The sequence below is a fragment of the Loxodonta africana genome, chromosome 23 (genome assembly GCF_030014295.1).
Source record: "Loxodonta africana isolate mLoxAfr1 chromosome 23, mLoxAfr1.hap2, whole genome shotgun sequence".
Lineage (NCBI taxonomy): Eukaryota > Metazoa > Chordata > Mammalia > Proboscidea > Elephantidae > Loxodonta > Loxodonta africana.
The window spans coordinates 60,285,104-60,311,182 of NC_087364.1; the positions used below are offsets into that span (position 1 = coordinate 60,285,104).

At 37.9% G+C, this 26,079-nt stretch overlaps 2 protein-coding genes across 19 annotated transcripts in view; both read right to left on the reverse strand.

Annotated features, from left to right (window-relative positions):
- XRN1 (5'-3' exoribonuclease 1) overlaps positions 1–6,975 on the reverse strand; it is a 109,353-nt gene extending 102,378 nt beyond the window's left edge. For 6 of the 11 annotated variants that reach the window (XM_064275546.1, XM_064275545.1, XM_064275543.1 and 3 more), the window contains exons 1-2: positions 6,804–6,974; positions 295–527 (exon numbers count right to left, since the gene is read on the reverse strand). In XM_064275546.1, the coding sequence (XP_064131616.1) occupies positions 295–527; positions 6,804–6,878 (308 nt within the window). In that variant the 5' untranslated portion in view covers positions 6,879–6,974. Of the gene's footprint in view, positions 1–294; positions 528–6,803 lie in introns of all 11 variants that reach the window. The other 5 variants (XM_064275547.1, XM_064275548.1, XM_064275550.1 and 2 more) reach the window with 3 other exon arrangements.
- A 187-nt stretch (positions 6,976–7,162) lies between these two features.
- The window catches only part of ATR (ATR serine/threonine kinase), a 99,852-nt gene continuing 80,935 nt past the window's right edge, over positions 7,163–26,079 (reverse strand). For 4 of the 8 annotated variants that reach the window (XM_023555458.2, XM_003416172.4, XM_064275538.1 and 1 more), the window contains 8 exons: positions 25,855–26,055; positions 24,247–24,390; positions 19,054–19,204; positions 16,548–16,704; positions 16,068–16,221; positions 14,765–14,916; positions 9,408–9,510; positions 7,164–8,519 (listed from right to left, as the gene is read on the reverse strand). In XM_023555458.2, the coding sequence (XP_023411226.1) occupies positions 8,346–8,519; positions 9,408–9,510; positions 14,765–14,916; positions 16,068–16,221; positions 16,548–16,704; positions 19,054–19,204; positions 24,247–24,390; positions 25,855–26,055 (1,236 nt within the window). In that variant the 3' untranslated portion in view covers positions 7,164–8,345. Of the gene's footprint in view, positions 8,520–9,406; positions 9,511–10,694; positions 10,863–14,764; positions 14,917–16,067; positions 16,222–16,547; positions 16,705–19,053; positions 19,205–24,246; positions 24,391–25,854; positions 26,056–26,079 lie in introns of those variants that run through there. The other 4 variants (XM_023555461.2, XM_064275539.1, XR_010319141.1 and 1 more) reach the window with 3 other exon arrangements.

A 26,079-nucleotide genomic window follows, 5' to 3' on the forward strand; every position in this document is an offset into this window, starting at 1 on the left:
TACTACCATTTCCAAATTACCAATTAGAAATTTGGAATTTGTGTGACAGAGAACAATTAATAGAGTGACTTTGTATAACCCAACATATGATTCCAGAAATGGCATTTCCCATGAATTATTAGACCCACTTACTTGACCAGTAAAATGTGACATTATGAGATATTCCCATTTCTGTGAGAATGAGAGCAGAAAATGAACATGGACAGAAAACACCTGGTATTAAGTCAATTATCTTAAAAATAATATATCTTATTAATCTAAATAGTATTCTGAAATAAACCATAAATATTTTACCTAAAACGCCTCCCACGCTGCTGGTTCATTTTTGCTCGAGGAGCCACACCATCAACAGCCATAAAGAACACTTTTCTAGGTTTAATAATGCGAAACAAAACCTCTAAGTAGTGAAAAATATCAGTAAAGATTTTATCATCTGAAATCCTGAAGTGAACATCATCATCATTAGGATGGGAGCACTGATGTATAATTCCATTCATATCCAGGTACAAGTTGTCGAATTCAGGAATCTAAAAATAAAGAAAAATGCTCAAGACCATTTATTATAATCAGCCAGGGATCGCTTATGTCTTAGCCTCAGCGGAAAGTGATTATTCAATGATGAAAGGCAGGATACAGGGCATTCTAATTACATCAAAACTGAGTAAACAATCACAGCTGAATAAAGAGAGAAAAAACAAACAGGAAGACTTTGTAATATGAAGACAGATTATGTGGTTATATAATGCACCAATGGTTTGACCAAATTTACCGTCAGGAAATTATCTACTTATTAAAATAACTTGAGAAAACACTAAGTGCTTGGTTCATGTGATGCTCAAAATGGTTTCCTTCCACCCTACTATTTGACAGAGCCTTAATTTCTTCTATAAATGGATAACAGAACAGCTATTCATATCAAAGCCTGTTTGAACATGGTCACTGAAAGGTTTTAGAAATGATTTAAAGCTTTACTGAGTACTGGTTTCACTAAAACAGAGCCACCGATTTGATTATATTAATTTAAAAGCTTAGAGTACACCAAGGAATTTAGAAAACACTGGAAATTGGTGTCTCATTTTTGAAATGTGGACTAAGTAGGTTCTACACCTTGACTAAAAGGGGTTTTGCTGTTCTTGCTAGGTGCCATCGAGTCTATTTCGACTCACAGTGACCCCATGTGACAAAGCAGAACTGCCCCAAAGAGTTTTCAAGGCTATAACCTTCAAGGGAGCCAATCGCCAGGTCTATATCCTGTGGAGCTGCTGAGTGGGTTTGAACCACCACCCATCTGGTTAGCAGCCGAGGACTTAACTGCTGGACCAAAGATCTTCATGGGTCTGGCTTTTATTTGCTTGCATACTTTTATTTTTCTTCTTCTTAAATGTTAGTGAGCAAGTAAGGGGAACACTAGTGAAACAAATAACATTTGTTCCTCATTCATGAAGAACTGAAAAGGACACAACTTAATAGTTATAATACTTGTGTAATTACAAAGAATTTTAAGAGTTCGTCTTGGGTACTAATTTAAAGAACATTACTTTGAATTTTTCAAACATCATTTGCTTTCTTCACATAAATGTAATGCAAATGACCTCTGAAACAAATCAAGTTTAATAATTTGTACATGCAGCAATATAATTTCCTATTAATTGAGAAACTGGCATGCTTTCAGTTTTTGAGTTAAAAAGTTTTGGCCTCTGAATCAATGAACACTATAAAAATAATTCATAAAACACCTATTTATAAGGTATTATACTAAGTACCACGTAAAAAACTTTAAATTTCTTACTAAGTAACAGGCTCAACTGAGATAGCAATTGTGGTCATGTGATTTTCAAAACGCATTTAAGGTTTACTGTTTGTTCTAAGAAATCTGAAAACGTCACTCAAAATCCCAATGTGTATTTGTTGAGGGGGAGGTACTTTACATAATGGTTCCAGTTTCCCTAGGAGAACAAACATACATTAACAGCCAGGAAAATTATAAAAAAGAATAATGAAAAATAAATTTCCCTACATGATGTTAAAACATATAGAACAATTTGAATGAACCAAATAGTTTGGCAATAGTCCGAGTGTATATGAAGATTTAGTATATAAGGAGCGCTTTTCAATTCAGTGAAAGGGACAGGACATCTAGCTAGCCATTTGGAAAAAAAACTGTAACTCACTTTACGACAAAATTAATTCCAGAGGATTAAAAATCTAAATGTAAGACTATGTAGGCAGCTCCTGTCTGGAGAGATGAGAGGGCAGAGGGGGTCAGAAGCTGGTCGAATGGACACAAAAATAGACAGTGGAGGGAAGGAGTGTGCTGTCTCACTAGAGGGAGGGCAACTGGGAGTGTACAGCAACGTGTACGTTAAGTTTTTGTATGAGAGGTTGACTTGGTTTGTAAACTTTCACTTAAAGCACAATTAAAAAAAAGAAAAATGTAAGAAAAAAAGAAATTATATACAATTGTTTTTCTAATTGTACAGTGGGGAAACCCAGAAATCATAAATCAAAGAAATGTAGGTTGGCTATCTAAAAATATATTTTTTTTAATTAATGGGGCTAAAAGAGAGAAACAAGTTTAATTGAAAAATGACAAAATCTTAAGAAATACTTGCAAATTAGGACAGTTAATATCCCTAATATAAAAAAATTCTCAAAAATAAACAAGAAAAAGAGCAAATTTTAAAAAATGGCTTAGAAAAAGTAAAGCAAGTTGAAAATGAAACACAAAAGTCTCCCTCGTCATTTTGAATCTGAAACTCATTCTCTAGTAGTCCTCAAGAAGCGTTCAAACCAAAAAGAAAAAAGAAAACCGGAGTCATTAGGTCGATTCTGATTCATAATGACCCTATACAACAGAACAGAGCTGCCCTAAAGGGTTTCCAGAGTGGCTGGTGGATCTGAACTGCTGACCTTTTGGTTGGCAGCCAAGATCTATAATCACTGAGCCAAGATGTGCTCAGTCAAGGGAGCGGTATTCCCTGCATTACTGAACGCTGGTAATAGTTTTATGCCCTTTATATTTGAAAGCCAGTTTTGGCAAATATAAAATGCTTAGTTCACACTTTCTTTCCTTGAATATCTTAAATATGTTACTCCATTTTCTTCTAGTTGTGGTCAAAAGCTGTGATGGGAATCTAACTTTCCTTTATAATTCACATGCTCCTTCTAGATGACCAAGGCTTTTTTCCTTTTTCTTTAAAATCCCCAAAATTTTACTAGAATATATCTTGGTATGATCTCAATATTGTCAGGTACATGGTGTATTCTTTCAAAATGCAGTTTTAAGTATTTATTTTATTTTTTATTTCAGGAAAGTTTGCTTTAATTATGGTTTTAATCTTTCTTCTCTTACTTTGCTTTGGTTTTTTTTTCAGGGACCCCTATTATTTGCCCTTTTCATCTACCTTGCTACTTTCTCTTGAATCCTTATCTTTTTTATTTTTAAAATATCCCTTTTTTTCCTATCTTTTTTTTATCTCTTCAGGTATCCTTGGAAACTCTATGGGGCAGTTCTATTCTGTCCTATAGGGCACTGGGTTTTGGGTTTGGGTCAGGTATCATTTACTCTTGTCTCGCTTCATTTTAGGCTTCATTTCTGAAAGTATTTTTTCTTTGATTTCTAAATTTTTCCCTAGGTTTTGTCACCTCACTTCTGAGTTTTTATAACTGATGTACGTTGTTCTTTCACATCTTGTTTAATTTTCTTAGTGCCCTGTAGCTCACTTTGAAATAGTTTTGATGCTTTGTGTCCGTATTTTTATTGCATGCTTTTAGTGACTTCAGAGATGTTATTTGTTCCTTTTTTTCCCCCATAATAACTTTGTAAGTAATTTGACTTCAGCTGTTTTTTGCTGGAGGCAGTGGTGGTTCAGTGGTAGAATTCTCACCCTCTGTGAGGGAGGCCGGGGTTGAATTTCCAGCCGACGTACCTCACGCACAGCCACCACCTGTCAATGGACTTTTGTGTATTGCTGTGATGCTGAACATGTTTCAGCAGAGCTTCCAGGCTAAGATTAGGAAGAAAGGCTTGGTGGTCTACTTCTGAAAAGTCAGCTAACGAAAACCCTCTGGAGCACAAGGGACCCGATCTTGTGCATTGGGTCGCCACGTGTCAGGGCTGTTTCGACGGCAGCTAACAACAGTTTCCTACTGAGTAGAATTTAATCTCCCTGAACTTTTAGAACGAAGAGGGGTTCAGGAAAGCTTTAATGTCAAAAAGCTCCCTCTTTTGTTCTTCTTGAGTAGTGTTAAAAAAATGATGCTTTGCTTTCTAAGACTTCCTGATTCTAACCTTCTCCCACTTTTGTCTGGACCTTTTGTTTTCTTGTCTCCACTGCCCTTTTCCTGATCACATTTTATTCCACCCCAGCAGTTTTTCCTCAGGTGGGCACTGCCTTAAATAGCGCCTTGGCAAGTCAGTTTTGAGAGTTCAGTGGTGCAGTGGTTAAGCCCTCAGCTGCTAAACAAAAGGTCAGTGGTTAGAACCCACCAGCTGATCCGCGGTAGGAATATGTGGCAGCCGGCTTCCATAAAGATTACAGCCTTGGAAACGCTACAGGGGGCAGTCCTACACTGTCCTATAGGGTTGCTATGAGTCAGAAATGACTCGATGGCAACGGGTTTGGTTTTTTGGTTCGGACTGCACTGCTCCAGCTGCCTAGGTATTTTTTACAGTGGGTCCTTCAGTCAACCAATATTGGAAAGGATAAAACCCCTTAGTTCCAGCTACTGCCATCAAATTGGCTGGCAGTATTTTTCAGTGAACACCTTTCAGCTATTTTGGAGTTCTGTTCTCAGATCTATCAGATGTTGCCCCATTGCTGCTTCCCTATTTTTCTCACACAGATTCTAATAAAATTCAGACCTACAGGTGTTGCTAGTTTGTCCCTATGTATTTGTATTATGAGTTTACAGGGACACCAGGATATACTGGTTTTGTTGTAAATGTTTCATGTACTTTTAATTTTGCTATTTGTTCTTTCTGCTTTTACATGAAGATTCAGAGAGACTGAAAACCAATGCTGCTGCCACCATTTTCCTAAAATCTCCTTCCCCTGACTTCTTCCCCCTAGTACTAGCTTTTGAATCACTGTAGCCAAATAAGGCCTTATCTTTCAAGGCCTTCTTGAGAGAGCAGCTGGTATCGCTTTATAACATTTGTCTTTTTTGCTGTTGTTAACTACAAGAATCAAACACTTTGAAAGACATTGCTTTGATCAACCAAGTTTTAAAATTTACTTACAGTGGAATAATTAAAAATTAAACAAAATAAAATAAAACCTACTCCCAGTTTCTATCTTCATTAAAGCTTTTATATAACCTCTTAGTGTCTATGTCATGAAATTGCCTTAAAGAGACTATTTTTGTTCTTCAGTTATCAAATTCCTCAGAATTGAGAGAATCCAAGATACTTGCACCAAGTTTTATCCTGAAGAGTACAGCATAAAAGTATTAATGAATTATATATTATCAAGACATCCTGAGCAACAGCTTATTTATTCACATCAGAGATAAAGTGAGTGATGCACAGAAGATACTCAAATGTTTGTTGAATGAGGGATCCAGAAATGCCATATTTAGTTGTCTCCATTTTCCCTAATGTACTTGTATTCTTTTTTTACCCTCCTCTCCGGAAACAAAAGCCTCTGTAAATCCAACTTAACCTATGTTCCAAATAAACTAAAGATAAGCTTGCCTTTTAGAATCGTTGTAAATTTTTCCTTATACATCAGATGTGAATCCAAAAAAGAATTCTTTCCAGAAGTTTAACCCTACCTTCAGGCTTTCAGTACTTTTTAAAAAGATAAACCATGATTTAATGAACAGCACAATGTCGTTCACTGCATTATTTTCCCCCAATATTAATATAATGCTATCCATCACAACTAATTCAACCAGCTACAGAAATTTCAAAACACTATTTTCGGTAAAATATAAAACGAAGGCGATACCAAAATTCATTAAATGTGTCGAATACTGAAGTATCATCCAAAGGCCAGTTTATCTCATAAGTGACTGCCTTCTATTGTCTTGTCACAGTTCCAATATGTGAACTACTGTTTTGAAATCTACCATGAACGTTTCCCTGGGGTCATCACGTACCAAATATTACTGACATTACTAGCAGTGAAGCTGTATCAACCCGCCTCCCTCTCTCCCCTTCCCCCAACACACACACATTATGAAGCCTCTAAATAATTCCCTGCCCAAATGTTTTTTTGTTTGTTTGGCAATAAAGGGTTGCTACTGTCTTTAGGGCAACAGAAAACGAGTAACAAAAGGCATCATAAACATGAACGATGGGCCACGTCAAAGTCCAGGCGCTGGGGCGCGGTGGGACCCAGTTCTGGAGCGTGAAGTAAAGAAGGTGCTCCGACGGCGGAAGCGCGGTTTATTGTCTGCACTTGATCGGTTCTTAGAGGCGGGGAGGGAGAGCTGGAGGGGGGATGTCGCGGGACACCCACTCCGCCTGGCAACCCCTATAAAGGAAAGGGCGACCTGCACCTCCTCGGGGAAGAAAGCGAACTCACTGAAACCTTTCCTTCCCCGACTTAATTTCAGAGTCGCGGAAGGCCCTGCCCGGCAGGAGAGCTGTCAGGCGGCCGTGACCCCCGCGACAGTGCCCACGCGAATACCACCCGCGTCTTCGCCCCCATTCGGATCCGTCGGCCGTCCTCAAACCTTCCACCTCCGCTCCCCTCGCCACTCATCCGCAGACGGCGGGCAGAAAGGCTGGTGGGGAGAGGGCCGCGGAGCCCCCCGCGGTCACCGGCCTTCGGAGCCACGGCCCCTCGCTCACCCACCTGATGCTCTTTCACCACTTCGCTGAGGCAGGGATACCGCTCCGAGATCCATCGGTAAAACTTGGGGACTCCCATTTCGACCGTCAATACCAATTCCAGTCAGGGCCAAACCGAAACCAAACGCCCCGCCGGGGCCGACGCCACCGCCTCCGGCCGTCGCTCCGCCGATGACAACACACCGCCCGCCCGACCATAGAGCGCGCCCGCCGGGCCCTAGAGCGGCCGGATCCGAGGCGGCATCCCGGGGGCGGGACCCGCCGCCTTCCACTCGCGCCGCAGCGCTCGCTGGTGCTTACGTTTGGGCGCCGAGCCGTACGTGCGTGTTAAACAGCGTTCTGAAGATGCCAGTTGCCGGAGCTAGGCTCCACCGGGTTTATACGTGGTATGAAAACCTCACGAGACTGCTGGAAGGGTATTGAACGCTGATTTTTGTTCAGCTGCTTCCAGCTCCTGGGATTGCTAATCTCAGTGTTTTTCAACACAGATTTGGAAAGGTCTGGTGATTTACTTGGTTTAGATTGTTGTTTCTTTGGCGAAGGAAAATTATTTTCTTTTAGGTATGTAAACTTATAACAAAATTTTTTCTGAAATACTTGTTCCCCAAATTGTTTTGAGGAAAAGTTTCCCAGCTAGGCCCTCGATAGGAAATTATAAATGTTTAGTTTTCACATTCGTGCCTCTTGGTGCCATGTTTTTTCCCGATTAGACTTCCGACCTTACAAAAGGCAGGATTATGCCAAGTGAATTTACATGAAATTATTTTTGTTCTAAATTTAAGTTTTTCATTTATTGGAACGTAATGATCTCATTACTTTGTAATTATGAATTATTTTTTTTAAATCTTCAAAAACACAGAAAACCATATTTAAAAATTTTAGATTTTAGAAATCTCTTAAGTATTGCTGCCTGCCATAATCACTGGACTCTGCATTCTGTTACACCTAGCGAATGGCAGCATTTTTAAAATCAAAGAAACTTTAGTTTTCACATTCAGCTTCTTGGCTTAGCATGTTTTTTCCCTGTCAGACCTTCAACCATACCAAAACCAGAGTTCTAGTAAGTGAACTTAAATACGTGCTATTTATGTTCATCTCTCTCTTACTAGACTGTCAATTCCTGGAGGGCAGTTCCTCTGTGCACCAGTCTAGCACACTGCTTTGCCCACAGTATTTATTGATAGAAGCTTTTTGTTGTTCAAAGGAATCCTTATGCTAATTGGTACTTTTAAAAGGAAATCAATGAAAATTGTAAAATCAAAGTAGGTTGGCTTGTTTCTTGCAAAATTACATTTTTAGACCGTAAGAACAAATGATGTTCCATTTTTCCAGTTATTAATACACAGTATGTATTAAGAAAGCAGTTTATTTCTTAATAAATGAACATATATTATTTTAAATATTATTAACAATCAAGGAGAAATAATAATAGCTGCTCTAAGAACATAAACTTATGTTGTATTTTGGAACTGAACAGATACAACCACAGCCAGTGCCAAATGCAATAATCTTACATTACTAACATATTCTTTGAAATAATTTCATTTCACATATAAGGGGTCCAGCCAAGATACATTTGGCATAGTAAGTTTTCGTCAGTAGCTTCTTGTATAAGGTAATGCACATGTCCTTCAATAGATAATGGCAGCCCTGTCACTCTGTTATGAGTCTTGATTACACCTTGTAATCGCTGCTCAATGTCAAGAACATGGGTCTTGGCCTAAAAGGAAGAAACAGAAAATGATAAGGGCTAAGAGCATAATAACATATGGATGTTAATAACTTGGAATTGCTGCCTTTATTGTTTTGTAAGAAATGTTAATGCCATTTTAATGATCGCTACCCCTTTTGTTAGGGAAAATACAGAAAAAGGAAGAAATGAAACAAAATAACTTAAGATATTGCTTTCAAGGCTGGCAATGTTGATCCAACATCAACTGCTTGGACATTTTTCTGGGCTATGTGAAATATCAGGAAATTCCTTCCACATTACAATTCTAGAAAAATAATAATTTTAAAAATCTGCTTTGAAAGTGTATGTAACGTACACGTTTGAATGGATATTCTAACAGCAATGATACTCTAATGCCTAATATTTAGATTATGTTGGTTCATGCACATAGAAGTTCTAAGTGAGCTACTTGGAATTCTACACATTTCTCTCAACTGAGAAAGCTTATCAGAATCTAAGAGTGGGAGAGACATTAGAAAAATTATCCTCGATATATGTCTAGCTTATTAAAAATAGCTAATTACCTGCAAACTTTGAGGTTTTGACTAATACTAGTAATAAGGGAAGGGCTACATCTGTCAAGGTGGATTGTGGGATACTTGGTGTCACCATATTGAAGCTGAGACTTGCTCTATAAATTCAAGCAATTTGTACTCAAGTTTTTCCGTAACTGTCAATTGTTTATGGTTAAATAAGTATGAAGTGTTTTGTCACACAAATGCTAATAATGTTAATAGTAATGACAATAAGGAAAATTAGGGCACTGTCATAACAGATAACTAGATTTCAGGGTAATCACTGGCTAGTCACTGGCAGAATTTAGAATCAGTTCTCATTTGTAGAAATCTATAGTATCAAGCTACACCTTCTACCAACCTTTTCATTGACAACTTCCCCGGTTTCATTATGTGCTTTGGAATTCCCTTTCACTGGTTTACTCCACTCCACAAGAGGATCATGTAGAAAAGTCTTTAAGACACTAAAATTGTAACAGATATTAAGGTAATAATACAATATTTGCAAAAAGAAATCTTAAAAGAATTAGAAGCTAATGATAATACTGTTACAAAAAATACTACTACCTTTTCAGTAACATATGTAAAGTTAGTGTTTTAGGGGTGAGGAGAGGGCAAGAGAAGGGTACAGAGGTGCAAAACAAAGGAGGGGCAGAGGTGGTCTGTGGAGAGTAGAGTCAGATCAGTTCTATGTGCCATTTCTAAATGCTTAGTGTGATTTGGTAAATCAACATACATTGAATGAATGGATTTTATCCAGTGCCATGTCTTCAATGACCATATAATATACTTACAGCTACCATACAGACCCAGCCTAGATCTTTCTTCTGAGTTCTAAATGTCAAATTTAACTACTTATGGGAAACACCCACTTGGATGTCTTACAGGTATCTCAAACTCAGTTATATCCAAAACAAAACTCATTACCTTTTCCCAAATTTACTATTTCTCCTGTATTCCCCAAATCAGTAAAAAACATCATTCACCTACTTGCCCTGGACAAAAATCTGGTGATCATCCTTGCCTCCTCTTCCTCTAACACCCAATTCTGCCTCTTTAGAATCTCTCTACTTATCTCCATCCTTAGTGCCACTACCATCCAGTGCACCATCATTTTTTCCTGAGTTACTGAAACAGTCTTCTAACTAGTTTTCTAGCCTCTGTCTGGTCCAAGCAGGGAACCCAATTTTTCTACTATGCAAATCTGATTATCTCATTTCCTTTTTAAACACGGCGCCCCCCCCCCCGCCCCCGGCTGCTCTCAGGGCGAAGTTTAAATGCGTAAATGGGCCTCACCTGGGTCCTTCGTAATCCAGCCCCTTTTCATCTGTCAGCATCATCTCCTTAGTCTACTCTCTAGAATACAGTATAGAGTTTTTCAGGTGGCCACGCTTTCATTTGCCTTGGTATTTCTATCTTCCCCTTTGCATGGTCAACTATATTTTTAAAGTCTCAGCTACTTCCACCAGAAATCATTTCCTGACCTCCCAGGATTAGGAAAGGCACTTCTAGTGTTTCACAAGATGCTATAATTCCTCTTTCAGAGAATTTGTCTATGTCGGTCTTACCAGTGTATTCTACTATAATGTCTGGTAGAAAACTTTTCAATAAAGATGAATAAATGAATTTAAAACCAGAAAAACCAAACCTGTTGCTGTAGAGTTGATTCCAACTCTTAGTGATCCTGTAGGACAGAGTAGAACCGTTGCATAGCATTTCTAAGGAGCAGTTGGTGGATTTGACCTGCTGACCTTTTGGTTAGCAGCTGAGCTGTTAACTGCTGTGCCCCCAGGGCTCCAAATGAATTTAAAAAGTCCTTAAAAAAAAAAAAAAAAACTAGTTCCCACAGCTAACATCATACTTAATGGTGAAAGACAGAATGCTTTCTGCCTAAGATAGGAATAAGACAAAGATGTCTGCTCTCACCATGTCTATTCAACAGAAGGGTCTGGCCAGGGCAATTAGGCAAGGAAAAGAAAGAAAAGGCAACCAGACTGGAAAGGAGGAGTAAAACTATCTCTATTCTCAGACGGCATGATTTTGTAGAGAGAAAATCTTAAGGTGTGCACAAAAATAACGATTAAGACTAAGTTTCAGCAAGATTGTAGCACGTAAGATCAATAAACAAGTTATCAGTTGCATTTCTATGCAATAGCAATGAACAACCTGGAAATGAAATTAAGAAAACAATTCCATTTAGAATAACATCAAAAAGAAAATACTTAGAGATAAATTTTTCAAAAGTTAAGTACAAGATTTGCATATTAAAACTACAAAACACTGTAGATAGAAATTAAGGAAGACTTAAATAAATGGAAAGACAACCCATGTTCATAAACTGGAAGACTTAATATTGTTAAAATGGCAATACTCCAAATTGATGTACAGATAAATGCAATCCCTATCAAAACTACAGCTGGCTTTATGCAGAAATTGACAAGCTTATCTTAAAAGTTATATGGAAATGCAGGGGCCCAGAATAGACAAAACGATATTAAAAAAGAAGAACCAAGTTGAGCACTCACTTCCCAATTTCAAAACTTAGAACAAAGAGTAATCAAAATGGTGTGTTGTTGGCATAAGGATAGACATATACAGCAAAAGAATAGAAATGAGAGTCCAGAAATAATTCCTTATATTTAGGTCCACTGATTTTCAACAAAGGTGACAGAACAATTAAATGGATGAAAAATAGTATTTTCAAAAGATGGTGCTAGGATAACTGGATTTCCATATGTAAAAGAATAAATACAGACCCACAGACCGAATTACTGGGCTGAGGGCTGTGGGGACCATGGTCTTGGGAAACATCTAGCTCAACTGGTGTAACATAGTTCATAACGAAAATGCTGTACATTCTACTTTGGCAAGTAGTGTCTGGGGTCTTAAAAGCCTGTGAGTGGCCATGTAAGATACTCCACTGATCTCACCCCTTCCAAGGGTGAATGAAGAAAACTGAAGACACAAGGGAAAGATCAGTCCAAACAACTAATGGACTACAACTACCATGGTCTCCACCAGACTGAGTCCAGTAGAACTAGAGTGTGCCCAGCTACCACCACTGACTGCTCTGACAGGGATCACAATAGAGGGTCTTGGAAACAGCTGGAGAAAAACATACAACAAAATTCTAACTCACAAAAAAAGACCACACTTACTGGCCTGACAGAGACTGGAGAACCCCCAAGAGTATAGTCCCTGCACACCCTTTTAGCTCAGTAATAAAGTCACTCCTGAGGTTCACCCTTTAGCCAAAGATTAGAACAGGCCCATAAAACAAAACGAGACTAAAGGGGTACACCAGCCGGGGGCAAGGACTAGAAGGAAGGAGAGGACAGGAAAGCTGGTAACAGGAAACCCAAGGTCGAGAAGGTAGAGTGTTGACATGTCGTGGGGTTGTATAAAACAATATGTGTACTATTTAATGAGAAGCTAGTTTGTTCTGTAAACCTTCATTTAAAGTAAAGAAAAAAAGAGGAAAAGATTTCATTTTAGCTTCATAAAAAGAGCCCCACCCAGCAGCTCTGTGGAAGAAAGGCCTGGCAATCTGCTTCCATAAAGATTATAGCCAAGAAAACCCTATGGAATGAGTTCTATTCTTTAACACATGGGACTGCCATAAGTCAGAATTGACTCAATGGCAATAGATTTTTTTTTTTTTAAAGAATGTTAAGTTCATAATGTTCAGAGTGGACCCTGCCCCCCCCAAATATATATGTATATAAACCCATAACTCACACCATATGCAAAAATTAACTCAAAAATGGAATCAAAGTCTAAAAATAAGAGCTAAAACTATAAAACTCGTAGAAGAAACCACCAAAAAAACCAAACTCATTGCTGCTGGTGGATTCAAACCACCGACCTTTTGGTCAGCAGCCAAGCATTTAACCACTGTGCCACCACGGAGAAGCAGGTGTAAATCATCATGACCTTGGATTAGGCAATGGTTTCTTAGATATAATATCTAAAGCACAAGCAACCAAAGAAAAAAATAGATTAAATGGACTTCACCAAAACAAAAAATTCTTATGCTTCAAAGAGCATCATGAAGAAACTAAAGACAGCCTAGAGAACAGGAGAAAATATCTGCAAATCATATAATTGATAAGGGTCTATTACCCAGAATATATAAAAAGTTCTTACAAGTCAACAATAAAAAGACAACCCAATCAAAAAGTCGGCAAAAGATTTGAATAGATACTTGTCCAAAGAAGATACACAAGAAGCACTTAAAAGACCCTCAACATCATTAGTTGTTAGAGAAATGCAAATCAAAACCATAAGATACCATTTCACACCCACTAAAATGGGTAAAGCCCTGGTGGCATGGTGGTTAAGTGCTCCGCTGCTAACTGAAAGGTCATTCGAACCCACCAGCCATTCCACAGGAGAAAGATGTAGCAATCTGCTCCCATAAATATTACAGCCTTGGAAACCTTATGCAGCAGTTCTACTCTGTCCTACAGGGTCACTATGAATTGGAATCGACTCAACAACACTGGATTTAGAATGGGTAAAAGGAGCCCTGGTGGTGCAATGGTTAAGTGCTCACCTGCTAAATGAAAAGTTGGCAGTTCAAACCCACCCAGCGGTTCCACGGGAGAAGGATCTGGTGATCTGCTTCTGTAAAGATTACAGCCTGGAAAACCTTATGGGACAGTTCTACTCTGCGGTCACTATGAGTTGGAACTCAGCAGCACCCAACAACAACAGGATGGGTCAGGAGTCCCTGGGTGGTACAAATGGTTAATGTTCTTGGTAGCTAACAGCAGGTTGGAGGTTGGAGTCCACCCAGAGGTGCCTTGGAAGAAAGGCCTGATGATCTACTTCCAAAAAATCAACCACTGAAAACCCTAAGAAGCACAGTTCTACCGGGGCTGCCATGAGTCTGAATCGACTCAATGGCAACTGGTTTTAGGACGGATAAAACTAAAAAGACAGACAGTAACTAGTACTGGTGAGGGCGTGAAGAAATTGGAACCATACACATTGCTGGTAAGAGTGTAAAATGTTACAGCTGCTTTGGATGACAATTTGGAAGTTCCTCAGAATGTTAAGCTTAAAGTTTCTGTATGACCTAGTAATTCCACTCACAGGTATATGCCCAAAAGAACTGAAAACATGTGTCTGCACAAAAACTTGTATATCAATGTTTATAGCAGTGTTATTCATAATGGCCAAAAGAGTGGAAACAACCCAAATGTCCATCAGCTGATGATGTATATCCATACAATGGAATATTATTCAGCAATATAAAGGAATAAAGTACTGAGACATGTTACAACACAGATGAACCTCAAAAACGTGCTAAATGAAAGAAGCCAGACACAAAAGGCAACATGGTGTATAATTCCATTTATATGAAATATTAAGAACAGGCAAATACATAAAGACAAAAAGTATATTAGTGGCTTCTGGGAGAATGATAGATACCTTAGTCAAGTTGCTTAAGTGTATGGGGTTTCTTTCAGAAATGATAAAAATGTTTAAAAATTAGTGGTGATGGTGGCATGTATCTGTGAATATACTAAAAACCACGAATGGTACAGTTTAAAAGGGTGAATTGTATAGTATATGAATTATATCTCAATAAAGCTATTACAAAAAATCTTCAAGGACGATGCCAAGTGGTTTCTATGTAAAGAAAACATATTTAAGATCCAATAATTCTATTCAGGTTTACTGTTAAATTATTTGCAAAGTACAGATGACTACCTCATTAAAGGCTCTCTCTGATCTCGCATCAGCCGCAGCGTAACTTCACAAGCTCTTCGAAAAAGACCTTCTGTTCCCATAGGACCCATTCCATTAACCATATTATGAGTCAGGCGAAAAGGCACAATTTCTGGAACTTCAAAGGTTTCTCCCTTAAACACAATGCATTTTATTAAAAAGCAACTTCATTTACAATCTTAAAATCTTTACTCAAAGAATTTAGAACTTCGTGTCTATATTTTCTTAGCAAAGGGTAAAAATGCCCCTCAAAATATTTATAACTATGTTAGAGGCTATATCATGAAAGAGACATGACTGCCCTTGCTTTTGAGGAGCTGAGACCACAATTCTTAGATCAGATCTACAGAATGGACTCACCTTTCGCTGAATTCAGTACAGAGTATTACAGAGACATTCTTATGCATTCACGGTATTTACTCTCATATTAACTTTCTTAAAGTCCTTGAAAATATAAAATATAAATAAATATTCTTATATTTTCCTCTTTTTTAAGACTTTCACTTTAAAATGGGAGAAGAAAACAGCCAAATGTCAGGCTGCTCACATCCCTCAGACAAGAAATGAAACATGTCATATAACTCTAACCTGCCTTTTGTAGGATTGATTCTTTCATACCGCCAATCAGTCTCCTTAAATTTCTATCTTGTATGATTTAACCTATACCAGTGGTTTATCTCTGATTTCTTCTCAACTGGGTTGGGACCCTTCTGGTTTCCTGTGACAGCAGAAGGCAACCCATAGAGAACGAGGATAAAGAAAATAGTGGGCTAACCTACCAGTCTGTCTTTTAGAATTCTAACGGTGGAAAATTGGAGGAGGCCTTAGAGATGAGTCCGACTTCTATAATTTATTCCCAGGCCCCACTCCAAACCTACTTCTCAATCTCCTGGGATGTTTCCTAGGTATCTGTAGTTTTTAAAAACTCTTGGATGATTCTGATATGCTACCATGTTTGGAAACCATCATATTAAACTACCTTGTCTCTTTAAAACCGAGTCTCAGTAGAATAAACTAATCTGCCCGTGTTCACATAACTGAGTCAGAACTTGAACCTACACCTTTGAACTTCAAGTTTAGTATTAGTTTTACTGTATTACTCTTCTTTTGGGTTCTTTCCATCCTAAATAGGCTCTGGGATCCACCGCTCAAAACCAGTCAACAAAGTCTCAGTGTAGACCCTGTCACTGTAAGTGCTACTAACAGGCGTATCTAGGAAGAATAGTTACTGAAGAAAGGAAATTGGGAGAAAACATACAACTAACGAGAGTAAGACACTGCATACCTTATTGAAGAGACAGTTGAAATCCACATGTACGCATTCACCAGTCAAAGAATCAAAGAGAATGTTTTCACCATGACGATCTCCAAGCCCCAGGATATAACCAACCATTGACATGACCGCCGTGGAACGACAATATGCTGATCTGCTGCTGTACCTAAAGGAAACACCAAAACCAAACCCACTGCCACTGAGCCGATTCGGACTCATACCAGCCCTATAGGACAGGGCAGAACTGCCCCATAAGGTTTCCAAGGCTGGAAATTTTTACGGAAGCAGACTGCCACATCTTTCTCCCGTGGAGCCACTGGTGGTTTGGAACCACCGACCTTTTGGTTAGCAGCCAAGCACTTTAACCGGTGTACTACCAGGGCTCCGAAGAAAACACAATACCTGTCAAACATCCTTATGCCATATGGACGGGAGCATCCAAAATATTAAAAGTAAATATCCAACCATAACACTATATTCTTGGTAACTTACCATGAGGTTGGATCAGGGAAGGTTCTCAGAAACCACTCGTGAAAAATAGGAGGATGCCTGGGCAGAAGAAATTCTTGGAATACTTTGAGTTTTTCCGTTAATGCTGCCGACTTTGGTAGCATACACTGGCGCAGTTCCTTTCCTGTCATGTACACTCCTGCAAGGCACAATGATTTCTATTCGTCACCAATACAAACGAGAAAAACGGCAAATTTGTTGTTGTCGTTGTTAAAACAGGACAGGAAAGGTCTACTTTTATTCAAACTGTTACTAAAAAACAGGAATAAATAGAAAATTTTCCATTACACATGGGTAAAATTATCATCTATTATTACAAACCACATTATCTACTTATCACCTCTTATCTATGAAAATGTCAACTAAAACCAGTGTTTTGGAATCACACAATGCCAGAAGATACTAAAAAAACACACGAGAAATATAACGGGAGTGGTGCCCCCTGGAATTGTGAAAACACTGCAGCCCTCACTAAAACTATAGTGCATTCTCGGTTAGTCAACATGTAGTGTACAGGTCCAAAGTGAGTCAGTACTAAGAAACCTGCACTGAGGCTAGCCTGATTCCTAAATTAATCCTGTGGAATCCAAATCATTTGGGAAAGAACTTTCTCAACTGATATATACAGCTCTGCAAAATATTAGCTATGTGAACTTTGACAAACTACTTAACCTCTCTGGTTTTTCCATAAAAAGGGGGGTAATCAGGCTTGTTAACAGTACTAAATAAAATAATATATACGTCATTATAGGAACCCTGGTGGCGTAGTGGTTAAGTGCTACGGCTGCTAACCAAAGAGTCAGCAGTTCCAATCCGCCAGGGGCTCCTTGGAAACTCTATGGGGCAGTTCTACTCTGTCCTATGGGTTCGCTGTGAGTCAGAATCGACTCGACGGCGCTGGGTTTGGTTTTTTTTTGGTATGTCATAATAGCCATAATATAGTAAAAAAATTACTTATTTTCTACTTCATTCTGATAATGATCTATTTATTTTTAATTTATTGTATCATACACATTTTTAACTTGAAATGATTTTAGAGTTATAAAAAGTCACATCAACAATAGTTCTCAGATATTCTTCACCCAGCTTTCCCTAATGTTCACATCCTGCATAACAATAGTACAATTATCTAAACCAGGAAGTAAATATTGTTATAATACTATTACCTAACCTTCAGACCTTGTTCAAATTTTACTAATTGTCCTACTAACATCCTTTTTTCTGGCCCAGGATCCAATCCAGGATCTCACCTTGCATTCAGCTGCCATGCCTCAATGAGAGGACATGTCATAAGGAAATGTACTCAAATTTGGGAAATTCCTGTCTTTCATGACCCTGACATTTTTTAAAAGAGTTCTGACCAGTTATATTTTTGTTTCTCTACTGTGAAGGTACTATTTTTTTCCCCTTGTAATTAGTAAGTATCTTGTGGGGATATACTTTGCAATTCTGCAAATAACCTATTTCTTATCATACTTTTACCCACTAATTTTGGCATCCATTGGTAATTGTCTGCAATAATTATTACTGTGGCATTTGCCAATTGGTGATTTTCTATTACCATAATTCCTTCTACATTTGTTTACTGCAATTCTACTGTAAGGAAGAACTGTTCCTTCTTCCTCATGTATTTATTTATTCAATATTTATTTATATTAGTATGGACTCATGTATTTATTTTGTTCCATGAGTTAAAATCCATTATTATCATTATTTATTTTGTTGCTTAAGTTTTCAACTACCCCAGGTTTGGCCACTGAGGGCCTCTTGAAGCATAGTTCCTGTGTCTTTTCACCCACCCATAATCTTATGAGCACTTACTTTCTGGTACCACAAGATAGTCTAGGCTCATCTTGTGTTTTCCCTGTCTTAACCCCAGAATTAACCATTTCTTGAAGGAGCCTTGGTTCGTTTATTGGAAAATGAGTGCTAGGTGTGCTTACTGCTAATCAAGTATTATTTCTTTTCAGGCCTTTAAACAGCCAAAGCTAGGAAATACGTGTATGTGTATATAGATATACACACACTCACCTATTTCTATCTCTGTATCTATTCATCTGTATTTCTATTTTTAAAAACCATCAGTTTATACTGATATCTCTGATTCCAATCTAACATTGCAGGTTTCATTCTAGCCTTCCTTCTTTCATTGTCTTTCTCCCAACAGTGAGAAAAATGGCTCTTACTAGCCACAATATATTTGCTTATTTGCTAAAGGCCCGTATACATATAGTTTTAGAATTACTAACCAAGACTGCTGTGAAAAAATTTTTTTCATATACATTTTAGTATATAATATATATATTATATATATTTTAGTGAGCTACCTCAAATCCTTTTAGAGTGACGATATAGAAGGAATCAAAACACAAAGGAAAACACTTAAAAAAATGCATACTTAGACATGTTAGTAACAATTATATCCATATTATATTTGTTAGTAGCCAATATACCCATATTATATACTCATAAGAATTAATTTTAGTACCCTTTTCCTTATATAGTTTGGTCAGAATAGGTCTCAAGCCAGCAGTGTTGTTGACCCATTCAATAATCCCACATTCATCATTCAGTGGAATAACTGCATATGTTCGGATATGGAGTTCTCTTCTACGAGATTCTGCATCTTTTCTTAAGCACTATTAAAAAACATACAGACATAAACTTAAAAAATAGAATAGAATTCTAAATTTCTAAGTGTTATCTCAAATATATATAAAGACTATTCATTTCATGGAAAAGAATGTCAATAAAGCCTTACTATGTGGTGTAGAAAGGTTAAGTGCTACGGCTGCTAACCAAAGGGTCAGCAGTTCGAATCCGCCAGGAGCTCCTTGGAAACTCTATGGGGCAGTTCTACTCTATCCTATGGGGTCGCTATGAGTTGGAATCGACTCAACGGCACTGGGTTTTTTTTTTTATGTGGTGTAGATGAATAATTCTTCAAAATGGGGGAGAAGGGAAGGATACCGGGACAGTAACCCTAATCAATTTCCAAGTCATTAAAAATGTCTTGGTTAAGTACTTCTTTTTCATTATTCACCATTAAAAAGACAAGACTGTTGCATTCAAAATATTATAGTTGCATATTTAACAATGACAAAATACTGTTATTTTATTTTTTATTGCTGTATAGATATTACTGAAACATTAAGTCTATAGGCACAAGGACTGCTGTGTAATTTTTATTATCTCAAAAATGCATGAACATGCAAATCAAAACTACAGTGAGATTTCACCTCACTTCAACAAGGCTGGCATTAATCCAAAACACACAAAACAATAAATGTTGGAGAGGCTGTCTGTGGAGAGATTGGAACACTTATGCACTGCTGGTGGGAATTTAAAATGGTACAACCACTTTGGAAATCGATTTAGTGCTTCCTTAAAAAGCTAGAAATAGAACTACCATACGATCCAGCAATCCTACTCCTTGGAATATATCCTAGAGAAATAAGAGCCTTTACACCAGCAGATACATGCACACCCATGTTCACTGCAGCACTGTTTACAATAGCAAAAAGATGGAAGCAACCAAGGTGCCCATCAACGGATGAATGGATAAATTATGGTATATTCACACAATGGAATACTATGCACCGATAAAGAACAGTGATGAATCTGTGAAACATTTCATAACATGGAGGAATCTGGAAGGCATTATGCTGAGTGAAATTAGTCAGCTGCAAAAGGACAAATACTGTGTAAGACCACTATTATAAGAATTCAAGAAACAGTTTAAACAGAGAAGAAAATATTCTTTGATGGTTACAAGAGGAGGGAGGGAGAGAGGGTGGGAGAGGGGCATTCACTAATTAGATAGTAGATAAGAACTACTTTAGGTGAAGGGAGAGATAACACACAATACAGGCAAGGTCAGCACAACTGGACTAAACCAAAAGCAAAGAAGTTTCCTGAAGAAATCAAATGCTTCGAAGGCCAGCGTAGCGGTGGCAGGGGTTTGGGGACAATGGTTTCAGGAGACATCTAAGTCAATTGGCATAATAAAATCTATTAAGAAAACATTCTGCATCCCATCTTGGAGAGAGGCATCTGGGGTCTTAAATGCTAGCAAGCAGCCATCTAAGATGTTATCAATTGGTCTCAACCCACCTGGATCCAAGAAGAATGAAGAACACCAAGGACACAAGGTAATTACGAACTCAAGAGACACAGAGGGCCACACAAACCAGCGACTACATCATCCCGAGACCAGAAGAACTAGATGGTGCCCAGCTACAACCGAGGACTGTCCTGACAGGGAACAGCACAGAGAATCCCAGAGGGAGCAGGAGATCAGTAGGATGCAGACCTCAAATTCTTGTAAAAAGACCAGATTTAATGGTCTGACTGAGACTACAAGGACCCTGGTGGTCATGGCCCCCAGACCTTCTGTTGGCCCAGGACAGGAACCATTCCCAAAGCCAACTCTTCAGACAGGGATTGGACTGGACAATGGGTTGCAGAGGGATGCTGGTGAGGAGTGAGCTTCTTGGATCAGGTGGACATTTGAGACTATGTTGGCATCTCCTGCCTGGAGGGGAGATGAGAGGGTAGAGGGAGTTAGAAGCTGGTGAGATGGACATGAAAAGAAAGAGTAGAGGCAGAGAGCAGGCTGTCTCAATAGGTGGGCAGCAATTGGGAGTATGTAGCAAGGTATATATAAGTTTTTGTGTGAGAGACTGACTTGATTTGTAAACTTTCACTTAAAGCATGATAAAAAAAAAAATGCATGAACAAAAACACATGAGCTCCATGATACCCCAAAATGTATTTCATACTTCTGCAGTTTAATATTACAGCCCCATTTGATTACATGTCTCATCTGATTAATGGTCTATATTAGGTAAGGAGAAATAGTATTATGTTTAATTCTGGAACTGTATGAAGTAAATAAACTAAGCACATATCTATAAATGTAAACTTATCACTTCAAAAGCACATTCACGGACCAAAAACACATTTCAAACTTTAGGAACAAGCCGGCTAAATAAATACCAGTAAAACAGTATGGCAAAGAATCTCTTGTAAAGATCAGTGTGTGGCTGCAAGACCAACACTGTGATACTGCAGTTTTTCACAATCATACTATTTTATTTGACCACGTTAATGTCAGGGAACATGAAATAACTTACTCAGTAGCAAGGCTCAAGGAGCCCTGGTGGCACAATTGTTATGCTCTTGGCTGGTAACCAAAAGGTTGGGAGTTTCAGCCTACCCAGTAGCTCCATGAGAGAAAGACCTGGTGATCTGCTCCTGTAAAGATTACATCCTAGAAAAGCCCACAGGACAGTTCTCCTCTGTCACATGAGATCGCTAGGAGTTGAAATTGACTCAACAGCATCTAACAAACAGTGACAGCTGAGTAGCAAGGCTGACTAAGGTAAATTTATAAGCTAAAACCAGGCCACTTGATACTCCAACCAGAGAAACACAGGGAGTTTTGGGAAGACAATAATAATGACTTTACAGTCAGTGAATTAATGCACCGGTTTGCCAAATAACATTTTAAATAAAAAGTAATCCCTTCACATTGCCTTTGAGATGGGGTTTTTTTTTATTAACTTTTATTGAGCTTCAAGTGAACGTTTACAATTCAAGTCAGTCTGTCACATATAGGTTTACATACGTCTTACTCCGTACTCCCACTTGCTCTCCCCCTAACGAGTCAGCCCTTCCAGTCTCTCCTTTCGTGACAATTTTGCCAGCTTCCCACTCTCTCTATCCTCCCATCCCCCCTCCAGACAGGAGATGCCAACACAGTCTCAAGTGTCCACCTGATATTATTAGCTCACTCTTCATCAGCATCTCTCTCCCACCCACTGTCCAGTCCCTTTCATGTCTGATGAGTTGTCTTCGGGGATGGTTCCTGTCCTGTGCCAACAGAAGGTTTGGGGACCATGGCCGCCGGGATTCCTCTAGTCTCAGTCAGACCATTAAGTATGGTCTTTTTATGAGAATTTGGGGTCTGCATCCCACTGATCTCCTGCTCCCTCAGGGGTTCTCTGTTGTGCTCCCTGTCAGGGCAGTCATCGATTATGGCCGGGCACCAACTAGTTCTTCTGGTCTCAGGATGATGTAGGTCTCTGGTTCATGTGGCCCTTTCTGTCTCTTGGGCTCTTAGTTGTCGTGTGACCTTGGTCTTCTTCATTCTCCTTTGATCCAGGTGGGTTGAGACCAATTGATGCATCTTAGATGGCCGCTTGTTAGCATTTAAGACCCCAGACGCCACATTTCAAAGTGGGATGCAGAATGTTTTCATAATAGAATTATTTTGCCAATTGACTTAGAAGTCCCCTTAAACCATGGTCCCCAAACCCCCGCCCTTGCTCCGCTGACCTTTGAAGCATTCATTTTATCCCGGAAACTTCTTTGCTTTTGGTCCAGTCCAATTGAGCTGACCTTCCATGTACTGAGTGTTGTCCTTCCCTTCACCTAAAGCAGTTCTTATCTACTAATTAATCAATAAAAAACCCTCTCCCTCCCTCCCTCCCTCCCCCCCTCGTAACCACAAAAGTATGTGTTCTTCTCAGTTTTTACTATTTCTCAAGATCTTATAATAGTGGTCTTATACAATATTTGTCCTTTTGCCTCTGACTAATTTCGCTCAGCATAATGCCTTCCAGGTTCCTCCATGTTATGAAATGTTTTACAGATTCGTCACTGTTCTTTATCGATGCGTAGTATTCCATTGTGTGAATATACCACAATTTATTTACCCATTCATCCATTGATGGACACCTTGGTTGCTTCCAGCTTTTTGCTATTGTAAACAGAGCTGCAATTGAGATGGGTTTTTAATGTGGTATTAATTTTAAAATTATTTTTGGTTAAATTAAATATACACCATATTGTCCTTAAAAAAAAACTCGACTGCTGGTATATTTTTTCTATGCTAAGGTTTTTTTTAAGGGTACATAACTTTTTCTGCTAACATAAGGGGTACTAGTGAAATATGGGAGGCCTGGTGGCATGACGGCTAAGAGCTACTAGAACTGCTAATCAAAAGGCTGGCAGTTCAAATCCACCAGCCACTCCTTGGAAACCCTACTCTGTCCCATAGGGTCACTATGAGTTGGAATTGACTCGACGGCAATGGGTTTGTTTTGTTTTGTTTTGTTTTTTGGTTTTTAGTAAAATGTGAGCACTGGATGAGAGAGGCATAAAGCTTGTACAAAAAGAATGAAGTTTTATCTTTCCACAGTATAGTTTAATCTTTATCAATGGAAAAAACAGATGCTATTCATTTAGAAATGTCTGACTATAGAATAACTCAAAATACATAAGAACATACATTTATTATAACCCATGAAAGAGATTTCTCATCTCTGAGATAGAAATCAAGTACTTCCCAATAGAAATGAAAAATGCTAAGGATGACCTTTAAACCATGAGTTGATTAAAGTAGTTTAACCTTTTTTTTCTAGCACTGAAACATAAAACTGAAGTAAATCTGAGAAACAGAAAAGCATATTATAATTTAAACATTAAATAGAAAATATTTTCCCTCATTAATGTTTTACACATTTTTCTCAATATAATGAAAGTAATCTTTTTAATTCAGTGAAAATAAAAGATACTTTCATTCCCTTTTTTAAGAGTCATCTTAAAATACTGAAAAGCCCGTATCACACTGATAATAATTTTGATACTTTAAAATAAAAGTTAACTATCTCCAAACCTTATTAATCAGGGAATTGAACTCCATTAGTCTACAATCCTTTCTCAGGTCATCTTTTGGCTTACACATCATGATGTAGGACTTTCCATCTGATCCTTTTAAACAGATTTTCTTTGGCTTTTGAAGAGAAGCCAGAACTTCCACCTAAAGGATGATGAGTTATATATACATTAAGGCTGAATTTTTTTGTTTAAGTTTCTAATTATTTTAAATATTGAGTTACCTAATACAACATAAAGACAAAGAACAATATAATAACCTATATTATATGGTAAATTTGTTATTATAACAATTTCTTTTGTCTTAACTATCTATGGCCTATGAAAAGAATGGCTGTCCATGAATAAGGGACACATTTTTGCAATGGCTATGAAATAAAAAGATGACTTCATCAGCAGTACAAGTCTTACACATCCAAAGTTACAGTCCCCTTCAGGGCAATCACAAGGTTTAAAAGATTTTCGAAATGTCCTTTTTAAGGACTTTTTTCAGAGCCTGAGACATTGTTTTAAAACGTTTTTAACAGTAAGAAGTATTTATCAATTAAAATTAATTTGACTTTTGGAAAAAGTAAACTCCAATATCAAGTCTACTTAATGAGATGAGTAAATAAGACAAATAATATTGCTGAGACAAAAAAAGAAAAAAAAAATGCATCGCTATAAGTAGTAAGAATGATTTCATTATGTGGTTTGGTAACTGGCTCTGAAAGCAATTTAACAAATCTTTTGAGCCACGGAAATGTTGCTGAAATAGAGTTTTAAACTAAATAGAGTAGCCAGAAGTACTCTCATACTATTTCTTTAAACTAGCTGTACATTTATAGTCACAGGTCATACTTAAATATACAAACAAAAAACAATTGAGTTCTTAGTTGAATTTCACTTCTCCCAAAAAACAAACAAGAAACTAATTTGTTCTCTTTCTCTGCTCCACCTTTTGGACAAACAAGAATATGGAAAAATAAAATTGTGAAGAAAATAAAGGATTATAGTACCAAAATAATATGAGCATCTGAAAAAAATCAAAATAACTGGTTGAACACAGGATCTTTATCACTTAATTTTCTATCATTATTAGCAGAGTTTTACTTTTTTTGTATTTCTAATCTTTTATTTCTTTGCAATAAAATTCACATAGTCTTTGAGAAAAACACTTTTTAACATAATTTAACATTGTAACTTAACTAAATTTTAAGAACATAGTGTTATGGATTGAATTGTGTCCCCCCAAAAGTTATGTTGATATCCTCACCCCCAGTACATGTGAATGTGATCCTGTTTGGGAATAGGATTTTTTGTTATGTTAATGACCAGAGTATGGAGGTTCCTAAACCTAATCACTTCTTTGTTATAAAAAGAGCAGAACAGACAAAGACACATAAGAGGAAGACTAAGGACTTCCAAGACTGACAGCAGTCACCAGATAGTAGGATAGAGGCCCACAGAAGGAACTGACATGGCTGAGACCCTGATTCGGACTGTTGGCCTCCAGAACTGTGAGAGAATAAATGTCTGTTCTTTAAAGCCACCCACTTGTGGTCTTTCTGTTACAGCAGCACTAGGTAACTAAGACACAAAGCTATAGTCATATAAAGCTGAAGTTTACCATATCATCAAAGCCTGCAATATAGGCCCAATGCCCAGGAAATGGTTCATGATTTGCATGGGTGCCCAGAATTGATGGAAGAGTAGGTATCATGACTGACTGCAAAGGAATGAGGATTTCACTAAACGTTGCTTCTTCTACCAGCTTTTTAAGCATTTTAAAATGAATGCTCATGCTTAATGTAGAACTACTTCCATCAACCTGAAAAACAGTAATAAAAAATAA